Raw genomic sequence first — 12,824 nt, forward strand, 5'->3', positions numbered from 1 at the left:
ACGACCATCATTGGCACCAAGGCAGAAGCGACTCTCATCGCTGAAGACGACACGTCTCCATTCGTCCCTCCATTCACGCCTGTCGCGACACCACTGGAGGCGGGCTGCACGATGTTGGGGCGTGAGCGGAAGACGGCCTAACGGTGTGCGGGACCGTAGCCCAGCTTCATGGAGACGGTTGCGAATGGTCCTCGCCGATACCCCAGGAGCAACAGTGTCCCTAATTTGCTGGGAAGTGGCGGTGCGGTCCCCTACGGCACTGCGTAGGATCCTACGGTCTTGGCGTGCATCCGTGCGTCGCTGCGGTCCGGTCCCAGGTCGACGGGCACGTGCACCTTCCGCCGACCACTGGCGACAACATCGATGTACTGTGGAGACCTCACGCCCCACGTGTTGAGCAATTCGGCGGTACGTCCACCCGGCCTCCCGCATGCCCACTATACGCCCTCGCTCAAAGTCCGTCAACTGCACATACGGTTCACGTCCACGCTGTCGCGGCATGCTACCAGTGTTAAAGACTGCGATGGAGCTCCGTATGCCACGGCAAACTGGCTGACACTGACGGCGGCGGTGCACAAATGCTGCGCAGCTAGCGCCATTCGACGGCGAACACCGCGGTTCCTGGTGTGTCCGCTGTGCCGTGCGTGTGATCATTGCTTGTACAGCCCTCTCGCAGTGTCCGGAGCAAGTATGGTGGGTCTGACCCACCGGTGTCAACGTGTTCTTTTTTCCATTTCCAGGAGTGTAATTTTAAATACAAAATGTCATCAGAAAATTAATTAACGTAATAAACAATTTACATAGTATTTTATGTACATTACTCACATACAGTGCAAAGAATTTCAACCTCCAGTATAGCACACTTTACTTTACATATACAGAAAATATAACACCTATGTGTGAAAATTTTGAAGCAAAAATATTATAAAACTTCAGATGACTTATAAACAAACAGTGTTATACACTGCAGTACGCTAGTGGAAGGACGGAAGCCTTTCCTCACTGGGCACCATGGAAGTGTTTAGAGTGTGTGCCTTAAGCCCTAAACAAATACAGTCTGGAGCATGTAAGAACTCAGCCGTTCGTGTACTAAAATATTCTTGTCTCAGTATGACAGCCTACGACACGAATCTGCGACACCTGGAGAGACATCCTGGAATGTAGTACTGGGTCCACTGTTCGACCGTGGGACAGGGCAGCCTGCCCTGAGTCATGAGAAAGCCACTGCCAGAGCACAGAGCCTTCAGCTGGCTCGAGGGAGCTCAGCCACCCAAGCAGTATCGTCAGTTGAGCTGCTGTGCTGTCACCACGGTCACAGTTGGAGACGTAACTGACAGTGGCAGTCAAGCGACGACACACTCGGCCCTAATTTTTTCGCTTTCAGCGATGCAAGACATCTATTATTTCTCATGAGAGGCAACTGGACGCCTTCACCAAGCTTTTCCTGATGTGCCGTGGCTGAGGGCTGGAATAAAAGAGTTAATTAAACAAATCCACTGCTCTCCTGACGTCTCATTTCACCGTCCATGGGCGACAATCGATGGGTCATCTAATACTGTGTCAGATCATTGACTGCTCTGGCGTAAGCACAAGCGCCGGAAGGAAGACGGAGAAAGCGAGACAAGAGAAGGTGGTGAAACGATGTCGGCCAAAGGTGCGCTGATTTGGACCGCCCCATGATAGGAGCGACACCTGCAAGAAGTAAATACAATCCTGGAAATTGAACTAAGAACACCGTGAATTCATTGTCCCAGGAAGGGGAAACTTTATTGACACATTCCTGGGGTCAGATACATCACATGATCACACTGACAGAACCACAGGCACATAGACACAGGCAACAGAGCATGCACAATGTCGGCACTAGTACAGTGTATATCCACCTTTCGCAGCAATGCAGGCTGCTATTCTCCCATGGAGACGATCGTAGAGATGCTGGATGTAGTCCTGTGGAACGGCTTGCCATGCCATTTCCACCTGGCGCCTCAGTTGGACCAGCGTTCGTGCTGGACGTGCAGACCGCGTGAGACGACGCTTCATCCAGTCCCAAACATGCTCAATGGGGGACAGATCCGGAGATCTTGCTGGCCAGGGTAGTTGACTTACACCTTCTAGAGCACGTTGGGTGGCACGGGATACATGCGGACGTGCATTGTCCTGTTGGAACAGCAAGTTCCCTTGCCGGTCTAGGAATGGTAGAACGATGGGTTCGATGACGGTTTGGATGTACCGTGCACTATTCAGTGTCCCCTCGACGATCACCAGTGGTGTACGGCCAGTGTAGGAGATCGCTCCCCACACCATGATGCCGGGTGTTGGCCCTGTGTGCCTCAGTCGTATGCAGTCCTGATTGTGGCGCTCACCTGCACGGCGCCAAACACGCATACGACCATCATTGGCACCAAGGCAGAAGCGACTCTCATCGCTGAAGACGACACGTCTCCATTCGTCCCTCCATTCACGCCTGTCGCGACACCACTGGAGGCGGGCTGCACGATGTTGGGGCGTGAGCGGAAGACGGCCTAACGGTGTGCGGGACCGTAGCCCAGCTTCATGGAGACGGTTGCGAATGGTCCTCGCCGATACCCCAGGAGCAACAGTGTCCCTAATTTGCTGGGAAGTGGCGGTGCGGTCCCCTACGGCACTGCGTAGGATCCTACGGTCTTGGCGTGCATCCGTGCGTCGCTGCGGTCCGGTCCCAGGTCGACGGGCACGTGCACCTTCCGCCGACCACTGGCGACAACATCGATGTACTGTGGAGACCTCACGCCCCACGTGTTGAGCAATTCGGCGGTACGTCCACCCGGCCTCCCGCATGCCCACTATACGCCCTCGCTCAAAGTCCGTCAACTGCACATACGGTTCACGTCCACGCTGTCGTGGCATGCTACCAGTGTTAAAGACTGCGATGGAGCTCCGTATGCCACGGCAAACTGGCTGACACTGACGGCGGCGGTGCACAAATGCTGCGCAGCTAGCGCCATTCGACGGCCAACACCGCGGTTCCTGGTGTGTCCGCTGTGCCGTGCGTGTGATCATTGCTTGTACAGCCCTCTCGCAGTGTCCGGAGCAAGTATGGTGGGTCTGACACACCGGTGTCAATGTGTTCTTTTTTCCATTTCCAGGAGTGTATAAGCGCCGCTCCTGCCAGCCTCGGCCTGACGTTAGTGGACAGTATTAGCGCGGCCTAGCAGAGAGTGCTACGATAACAGATTGTAGTGATATCCATTGCTTATTTCAGGCTCGCCCAAACTGTGCCCCTGGGGCGCTAGCGCCCGCGATCGCTCGAGGCCAGCGCTCTGGACGAATTGGTATGTTGCAGTGTTCGTGCCGTGTCGCTTAGCTGACCGTGTGGTTCGCCCGCCGCGCCTCGCCATACAGCTGTACGCGCGCTTCGTACGGAAGACGCCATGCCAGCAGCGGACAAAAGCATTGATACGACACAAAGCCGTTAGTCAACAGACATGACCGCCCCCGGTAGCTGAGTGGTCAGCGTGACAGTCAATCCTAAGGGCCCGGGTTCGATTCCCGGCTGGGTCGGAGATTTTCTCCGCTCCGGGACTGGGTGTTGTGTTGTCCTAATCATCATCATCTCATCCCCATCGACGCACAGGTCGCCGAAGTGGCGTCAACTCGAAAGACCTGCACCAGGCGAACGGTCTACCCGACGGGAGGCCTAGCCACACGACATTTCATTTCAACAGACATGAGACTACAGTGGACCGGAATGGATGGTCAACAGCAACAGACAAAAAAAGAAGAAGGAGCGGCGCGTCCGCACTGTTTAAACCCGAGTGGGAAATTAGTTTCTTTTGTACTGGTGTCGAAAATCATGCCAAATGTCTCGTACGTCATCGGAACCTCACGTATTTAAGAAAGTACTCGACTGAACGGCACTTTAATACCTGTCATCAGTTCAAGAATTTGTCGCAAAAGGAAAGCCAGTCAAAGCTTGAAAAACTGAAAGAAAATCTCAAGCGGCATTACAGTGAAGTAAGTGTTGTGTATCGTTTGACTCTTTATTATTTATAAAGATGATAAATAAAACTATATTTTATAATCTGATATGTCAGTTATCAATGTGCCAGTTATCGAATATCGGATCGTCAGCAACGAGGAACATTTCGGTTAATTTTTATATTTGGGTTGCACTAAATCACGTCGCACAGACATGAAAAAAAGTTTCCAGTGCCTTATTTTTTGCCACTTTCTGAAAAGCCGCCACAAACTCTCTCGGACAACAAAGTGCTATTAAGTGTCATTCTTTGTATTTGTGTTTTGATGGATGGGAAAACTTATGTTGTAATTTGATCTAAGTTTTCAACTAATTAAAACGCAAATATTCCAATATATAAAGATTTATGTTACGACCACATTTCGCTGTACTTGCTAGAGTCTATGGCCGCTTTTCAGTGGAACTGGGGGAAAACGCACATAAAACCAACCTTTTTTATTAGTTTTTTTATTTAGGTTTCAATGAATGATGATGATGATGATGATGATGAGTCCCATACTCCTTTCCAGAGCGTAGGGGAGCGACGCGGGAGAACCGCGCCGCCTTACTAGGCAAGGACCTAGTGGAGGTGGTTTGCCATTGCCTTCCTCCGACCGTAATGAATCATGATGAAGACAACACAACAACACCCAGTCATCTCGAGGAAGGAAAAATCCCTGACCCCGCCGGGAATCGAACCCGGGACCCCGTGCTCGGGAAGCGAGAACGCTACCGCGAGACCACGAGCTGCGGACTTTTCAATGAATAAAACAATGAATTGTTAAAATGATAAAAGTGTTTTAAAAACTGGATTGTAAAAAATTAATTCTAAATTTTTTTTGCCGTGGTAGGAACAGGAGGCAGATGGGCAAAGTTTGCGCGCAAGTTACAAATGCTCGCTGAGAAATGTGAAAGCAGGGAAACCCTTTGCGGCTGGGAATCTCATCAAGGACTGCCTGGTCGACTCGGCTGCTTGCATTTGTCCAGCAGACCTCTTGAAAAAATTAGAAAAAATAGCTCTTTCGCCTCAAACCTTGCTCGCCGAGTCGAAGATATGGCCTCAGATAATGAGCAGCAATTAATGGTGAGAGCAGCAAACTTCGTTGCATTTTCTATCGCCCTTGACGAGTCCACAGACGCTGCAAATATATCTCAGCTTGTCATATTTATTCGAGGTGTCGACGACAATCTGCGTGTCACCGAAGAATTTCTCGACCTCATACCATTAAAGGACACAACCACGGGTTTTGATATTTTTCTAGTCGTGGAGAACGAGTTCGAGTCAATGCCTTTAAAATGGGAACGCCTGACCAGGGTAACAACGGACGAAGCCTCTGCGCTACGAGAGATACGCACTGGGTTCCTGGGTTAGGTTAGGTCAAAAATGGCTGAAGTGGGCTGTTTCTTATTCGCGGCAGTCCATTGTCTGATACACCAGGAGGCACTTTGTGCGAAGATTGTCAACATAAAAAAATGTAAGGGACACAGTTGTTTGAACGGTTAATTATCTTCGCTCGCATGGACTCACACAACGCCAATTTAAAGAATTTCTGGTTGATATCGAAGTGGAATACCCGGACATCCCCTACCACCCCGAAGTTCGATGGCTGAGGTCCTCCATCGGTTTTCTTCTTGAGGGACGAGATCAATACCTTTTAAGAATTACTTCGTGATCCTAAGTGGGTGGCCAATTTGACTTTTTTGAGTGACCAAGCTGGTCATTTAAATACTTTGAACATTTCACTCCAAGGCGAAAATCACTCTGTTGTTGATTTAGTGCAGACGATTCAAGCATTAAAAAAATAAAAAAAATTATTTTGTGGGAAAAACTGTCGCGCGAGGAGAATTGTGGACACTTCCCCTCCGGGAGAGGACGTCTCACAAGTGTTTCGACTAGAGATGATTGAGCTGCAGTGCGATATCCGCCTGAAGGACCGCTTTCTTAAGTGTAAAGCTTTGGATGACTTTTACAGCTGTTTTCCACGAGAGAAGTATCCTCTTTTGCACAAGCATGCGGCCAAAGTTCTCTCAGTGTTTGGTTCCACGTAAATTTGTTAGCACTTTTTCTCCCTTTTAAGGCTTGCTAAAGCTAAGCACCGTTCACTACTTAGTGATGAAAATGTGACTAATTCGTAGAGGTTAGCAGTCCGGAATATTGTACCAAACCTAGACAAAATCATTTCCTCTAAAAAGAAAAATGTGTAAAATGTTAATTGTCTTTTTTAACAATGTTGACTGTAAGGATTAAATGTCTTTATAACCTTAATTCTATTTTTAATAAGTTTTCAAACTTGGTCAATTAAAATTATTGCGTACAAAACAGCAAACTAACGATACGATGTCTAAACTCTGAAAACGGATAAAAACAGCTGTAGCACGAAGTACAACAACAAATATTTACTTGTAACTACTAACAGTAAGAATGAGACTCTATAATCCCTTACGTAAAATTATTTCTAAAATAGAATATTTATGACACTAGTTCATTTAAGAAACTGATATATCTTTCAAAAGACGCCTACTGCACATATGACGAGTGTGCATGTGCAATACTAATAGACTCAACCTGTTGGTCAGAAAAGTACTAAGTTGTTCTTCGGTTGTTGCTTTGGATATTGTTTTCTAAAGCTTTCCGTAGGAATTCTGATACACGAACACTAATTGTTACCTAAACAGTAAATGGTTTGCTTGTTTTACCGCTCAGCCGCGCGGGATTAGCGGAGCGGTCTACACGCTGTGCGGCTGGTCCCGGCGAAGGTTCGAGTCCTCCCTCGGGCATGGATGTGTGTATTTGTCCTTAGGATAATTTAGGTTAAGTAGTGTGTAAGCTTAGGGACTGATGACCTTAGTAGTTAAGCCCCCTAAGATTTCACACACATTTTTACCGCTCATCGACCACTTTTACAGAGCTGCACTTCCTCTGTTATTTTGTTTACGTTGAATCTGACCGCGGGACAGTCCAGCGTAGAGCAGTGGTGTGCGGTCTCACTCGATCCGCAGCTCTCTCTCTCTCGTTCCTATGCGGACACTAGAGACATACGGTCGCGTACAGGGCGCTGAACTATACCGCCTTGCGCCCGCGGAGCCTTGGATGAGCCTGGCTTATTCGAACATTGTGTGTAGCCAGGACTCGGATTTATGTTCCATGTCGCCCATCGCTTTCGGCACCGTTGTACATTACAGTTAAGCATTGTCAATCTGCTTTATAGAAATAAAACTACTAATGTTATCTGCTTGAATTGTTGTATAGCATTCCGAGAACGCAGCATCCTTTAGGCACTCTATACGAGACGAGTGGACAAGACCCAACAACTAGCGACGAGTCTCCTTCGAACTCCGTGTTGACGACTACGGCATTTTGTGTATATTGTGCTGGCGCCTTAGTTCTGTTTTGTCCTTACTTTTCTGGGGCGCTTCATTGCTTTCACAGTTTCTTGTTTCTGCTAATCAGTGTTTTCAGGTGGGCGTTGCAGAAATTTTCTCTGATTTTGTCGTTATTTAGATTTCTTGCTTGTCTACTTGTTGCATTTGTGTCTTTCAATATGCCCACCGATCTTGTCCCGCCCCCTGTTCAGGCGCCACAGCCGCAAGCGTTAGATGCCACACAGCTAATGCAGATGTTTCAGTTTCACACGCAGCAGATTTCTGCACTACTCAACACGGTGCAGCAGCTACTCGCCAACGCTGCGCACCAGACAGACCAAGCACCGCCTGCTACAGCTGACATACCACCTTTTCGACAGTATACTAAACAAGACGAGGAATGGCTCGAGTGGCTGCTCCAGGTCGATGCCCATATGCCAGCTTACAACATCCCAGGTACTGTGAAACTTCCGTATCTATTATTCAAGGTAGGAAGTGCAGTATTCAGATTAATTCAAAAACTCTTTCCTAACGCCACTCTGAGTGAAATTGCGTATGACAGTGTTATAGACTCACTAACAAACTATTATGACCAGCACGTGAATGTGGTAGCAGCTAGATATCAATTCTTAAATTGCAAAAAACGGCAGAACCATCTTATCGCGAGTGGGTAACAGATTTGCAGGGTATGACAAAGAAATGTAAATTCAATATGCCCGTGGTGCTTTATATTCAGATATTATGTTGTGTGATGCGATCATGTACAGTGTACCTGATGTCAAACTCAGAGAACAAATTTTGAAACAGTAAGATCTATCATTTCAGCAGGTAGTGCAAATACTAGATCAGTACGATTCCGGTGCCTTGTCGGCTCATACATTTGAGCAACCAGGTATTAGCCGAATTGAGTCCCTTGCTTTCGATCGCCCCATCGCACGTCGAGTAAACGCCTCGCCACGCTGCGTCAGCAGTTCGCTAAACAAGCGGCTACACAGACGAACAGAAGTAAGTGGTGCCCTCTGTGTTATTCACGGCACAAACGCCAAGACTGCTCCTCCTGACAAGCTCAGAACACTTGTAGTAAAGGACATGTACAATTTGTATGTTTACAATGGAACACACATAATAATTCGGCCGACTCACAAAAATCTGGTCACAAGGCCCATGACATTAATGTAGTATACTCCAAGTCTGCAAAAAACTCGCCAGGGTAGCCGAGCGCACTAACGCGCTGCTTCCTGGACTCTGGTAGCCGCGCCGGCCCCGGGTCGACGCCCGGCGGATTAACGACGAGAGCCGGTGTACTGGCCAGCCTGGATGTGGTTTTTAGGCGGTTTTCCACATCCCGCTAGGTGAATACCGGGCTGGACCCCACGTTCCGCCTCAGTTACACGCGTCGCAGACATTTGAAACACGACCGCATTATTTCACGATTTACACTCGACGCAGACAGTTGGGGTACACTGATCCCATCCTGGGGGGTACGGGGTGGCGGCAGGAAGGGCATCCGGCCATCCCTAACACTAACACTGCCAAATCCGTTGTAACCACGCCGACCCTGCGATCGCTGTGGGACTATGGCGTAAGCGAAAAAAGAAAGAAAGATTCCAAGTCTTCGGTGATACACCAGTCAAACAAACTTGTTGTTCATTTACTTCTTTGTAGGAAATGTGGGAAATTTCAGTTGGTCACGGGGGCCTCTGCCACATAACTAAATCGTCACATATATGAGCTGTTAGACTCCCCACCCCTGTCTAAAACTAGCACACAACTGACGCCTAATAATGGACAAGACATTCCCATTCTCGAAAAATGTACTTTCCCTGCGCTACAGCGCAGAACTTTTACAGCGCTATAATCACGCTAGTGTGAGAACATACGTATTTGCTCTTATTCTTTTGATTTGTTTGGCTTTAATATTCAGGACAATGTGTTGTCGGTGTCTACTCTCAATGCCAAAGACAGTGTAATTAGCTTGCTAAAAGAATTCCTGGAACTCTTTTCTGAAGATTTAGGCACAGCTAACTATTTTGTTGCACATATTACGTTGAAAGTCGATGCTCAGCAGGAATTTTGCTGGGTCACAACTGTTCCCATTGGATCACAGAACAAAGTCGTGGCTGAACTTAAAGAATTGCAAGATAACAGAGTTATTGCGCCCATACAAGCTAGTCAGTGGGCAATAGCACTGGTTTGGCTCCCCAAACCTTCAGGTCGCATTCGCCTCTGTGTTGACTTGAAGTCTACAGTCAACCAACGGACATGTTATTGATCCTCTGCCATGCCCAGAGGATCTCTTGGACAAATTAGGCGCTGGACGCTATTTTTCAAAAACTGATTGGCGCGACACATATCTTCAAATACCGCTCGGTGAAGAATCTCAAAAAGTGTTTTTTCTTTTAACCTGAATTGCAGTATCTTGGTCATGTCATAAACAGTCAAGGTATACATCTTCTTCAGTCGCATTTGTTAGCAATACGAGACTTGCCAGTTCCTCGCAATATCACAGAATTGCAGTCAGTTTTAGGGAAAATGAACGATTATATTCGGTTCATACCGAATGCTGCGCAAATCGCGGCTCCATTGCAACGCTTTGTTTGGACAGATGAGTGCCAAGTAGCTTTTCAAAATCTTAAAGATGCATTGCTCAGTTCACTTTAATCCTGACAAACTAGTAGAATAGCAAGTTCCCTTTCGCTTTGCCAATGAACGAGACGACGTCTTGTAGCACAATTCAGGTGTTGTTGGTTGGTTGGTTGTTTGGGGGAAGAGACCAAACAGCAAGGTTATCGGTCTCATAGGGTTAGGGAAGGATGTGGAAGGAAGTCGGCCGTGCCCTTTCAAAGGAACCAGCCCGGCATTTGCCTGGAGCGATTTAGGGAAATCACGGAAAACCTAAATCAGGATGGCCGGACGCGGGATTGAACCGTCGTCCTTCCGAATGCGAGTCCAGTGTGCCAACCACTGCGCCACCTCGCTCGCTCAGGTGTTGTCATCGATATTTTACCTAGAAGGTTTACCTGAACTAATAGTGTCAGACAATGGATCTCAGTTCACGTCAAATGAATTTGCAACATTCTGTGGACGTAATGGCATACAGCATCTAACTAGTGCACCGTTTCTTCCACAGTCAAACGGCAAAGCGGAACATTCTGTCAGAACCTTCAAGCAGCAGATGGCTAAACTATGCTTTGCACACACCAGGGACCAAGCCTCATATCGTCTGCACCAACGAGATGGCCCATGCACTCCGTCTTCAGGCCACGAGTGGCCTACCGGGACCATCCGGCCGCCAGTCATCCTCAGTGGAGGATGCAGGTAGGAGGGGCGTGGGGTCAGCACACCGCTCTCCCGGTCGTTATGATGGCATTCTTGACCGAAGCCGCTACTAGTCGGTCGAGTAGCTCCTCAATTGGCATCACGAGGCTGAGTGCACCCCGAAAAATGGCAACAGCGCATGGCGGCCCGGATGGTCACCCATCCCACGCTCGACAGCGCTTAACTTCGGTGATCTCACGGGAACCGGTGTAATCACTGATGCAAGGCCGTTGCCACGAGATGACCCATCGCCGGCGGAATTTCTTCACGGTCGCCGCCATCGGACACTGCTCCACCTGCTCCACCCTCCTCAGCATCTAGAGCCAAAGGAAGGCCGCAAGTATCGCTTCACGCTGCATGACATTGTCTTTTATAGGGTTTTTAGCGGCAGCAGACGGTGGGTGCGAGGCGAGATCGTCCGTCGACTTGGCGCTTGCGTGTATCTTCTTTCAGGACCACATGGGTTGCAGCGCCGCCATCAAATTCAACTTTGTCTCTGCCATGTCCACGATGATCTTTCAATCTCTCTTCCCCCAGATTCACGAGTCCAGCAGACAGCACGGTCACAGCAGCCGCCAGAGGTTGTCAGCATGACACAGCAGGACGACCCCATGGAGACGGAGCCTTCGCCTCCTCTCGTCCTACCGATGGAGCTGGAGCCGCCCACACAGCAGCAGTCGCCACCTTCTGTACCCGGTTCATGGCAGCAGGAGGTGGACGCGTACCCTTCTGGTCGTTTGCCAGGGGACGTTTTCGCAAGAGCGCAGGCCGGATGGCGGGGTACGACCGGAAGCTTGTGATTAGGGCCGCGCCACGACAGGAGCGACGCCTGCAAGAAGTGAATATAAGCGCCGCTCCTGCCAGTCTAACAGAGAGTGCTACGATATCAGATTGTAGTGATCCATATCCATTGCTTGTTTGAACATTGTGTATAGCCAGGACTCGGATTTATGTTGCATGTCGGCCAACGCTTGCGACACCTTTGTACATTAGAGTTAAACATTGTCAATCTGCTTTATAGAGATAAAACTACTAATTTTATTTGCTTGAATTGTTGTGTAGCATTCGGAGGACACAGTATCCCTTAGGCACCCTATACGAGACGAGTGGGCAAGACCTAACATTGACATTACCTTCTTAAAGCAATGTATGAACCTACAGCCTGTGATATGGTGAGTCCAAAAATTTTGATTATATATTAGTCATGGAGGAAAGGTTTGACAGTCGTGCATTTTATCAAGTAGATTTTGTTGTTAATAGAGAACCAGTGGATTTACCTTGTTTTGGAGGTAATGGAAGTCACAACTGGTTAGTGCCTGTTAGATGTGCGCACTGTAATATGAGGACCACTCAGCACCTTGTACGGAATCAGTTTCAGTAAAATGTGGTACTTTCAGTAAAATGTCGTACATGTAATCGTTGGGGGCATACGGCTACGCAATACAGGCTCAAGATTACATGTAACAGTTAAGTTAATGTATTTTGTTTTCTTGGCTTGTGAATGTTAGTTCTCTAAATGAGTGTTGTCAAGGACAAAGCTTCGACAGAAAATGAGATGCAAGATATGCTAGAGCCAGTTGCGGATACACACTGGGGGTACACGGCCCCCACCCCACACCCCCCGCGTCACCTGCGGGGCCGCACACATTGCCACCCACACCGCCCTCGCCAGTCAGCCCGCACGCTATTCGTTCGTTTCTTTCGTCAGTCGACTCGACTGAGTCGAGCTATAGAGTAGTTATGCTTTCCTATGTAGCTATGACATATTGGAAAAGAACTGTTTTTATTCCAACACTGGACCATGTTACGACTGACATGAAAGAATATTTTTCTGACGAAAATATTTATCATTTAAAATTCAACATACTTTTCCTCTCACAACTACTGCAACATGATGGTAATGATCTGGCACATAAACTGTATCAGTGCTTAACCGAACTACCATTCTTCGAAGAAGAATCACACTTTGTGATTAAAAGGAGACTGATGGGAGAGAATCTTCAGTACAAGCAAAGAGCATAAACGCCCTTAATGGTCGTGATTCTGTTATGCAAATGTTGTCTGTTTGTCCTAGATCTGACTATCCTACTTTGCATACACTGTACAAAATATTTGCTTGTCTACTTGCATCTATTGCTACAGTAGAAAG

At 48.1% G+C, this 12,824-nt stretch overlaps 1 protein-coding gene across 1 annotated transcript in view; it reads left to right on the plus strand.

Annotated features, from left to right (window-relative positions):
* The window catches only part of LOC126248820 (uncharacterized), a 35,561-nt gene extending 24,018 nt beyond the window's left edge, over window positions 1–11,543 (plus strand). The window contains exon 2 of the mRNA XM_049950233.1: window positions 11,213–11,543. Coding sequence (XP_049806190.1) covers window positions 11,213–11,475 — 263 coding nt within the window. The 3' untranslated portion in view covers window positions 11,476–11,543. The remainder of the gene's footprint in view (window positions 1–11,212) is intronic.
* The last annotated feature ends 1,281 nt before the right edge of the window (window positions 11,544–12,824 follow it).

This window comes from Schistocerca nitens, chromosome 3 (genome assembly GCF_023898315.1).
Source record: "Schistocerca nitens isolate TAMUIC-IGC-003100 chromosome 3, iqSchNite1.1, whole genome shotgun sequence".
Lineage (NCBI taxonomy): Eukaryota > Metazoa > Arthropoda > Insecta > Orthoptera > Acrididae > Schistocerca > Schistocerca nitens.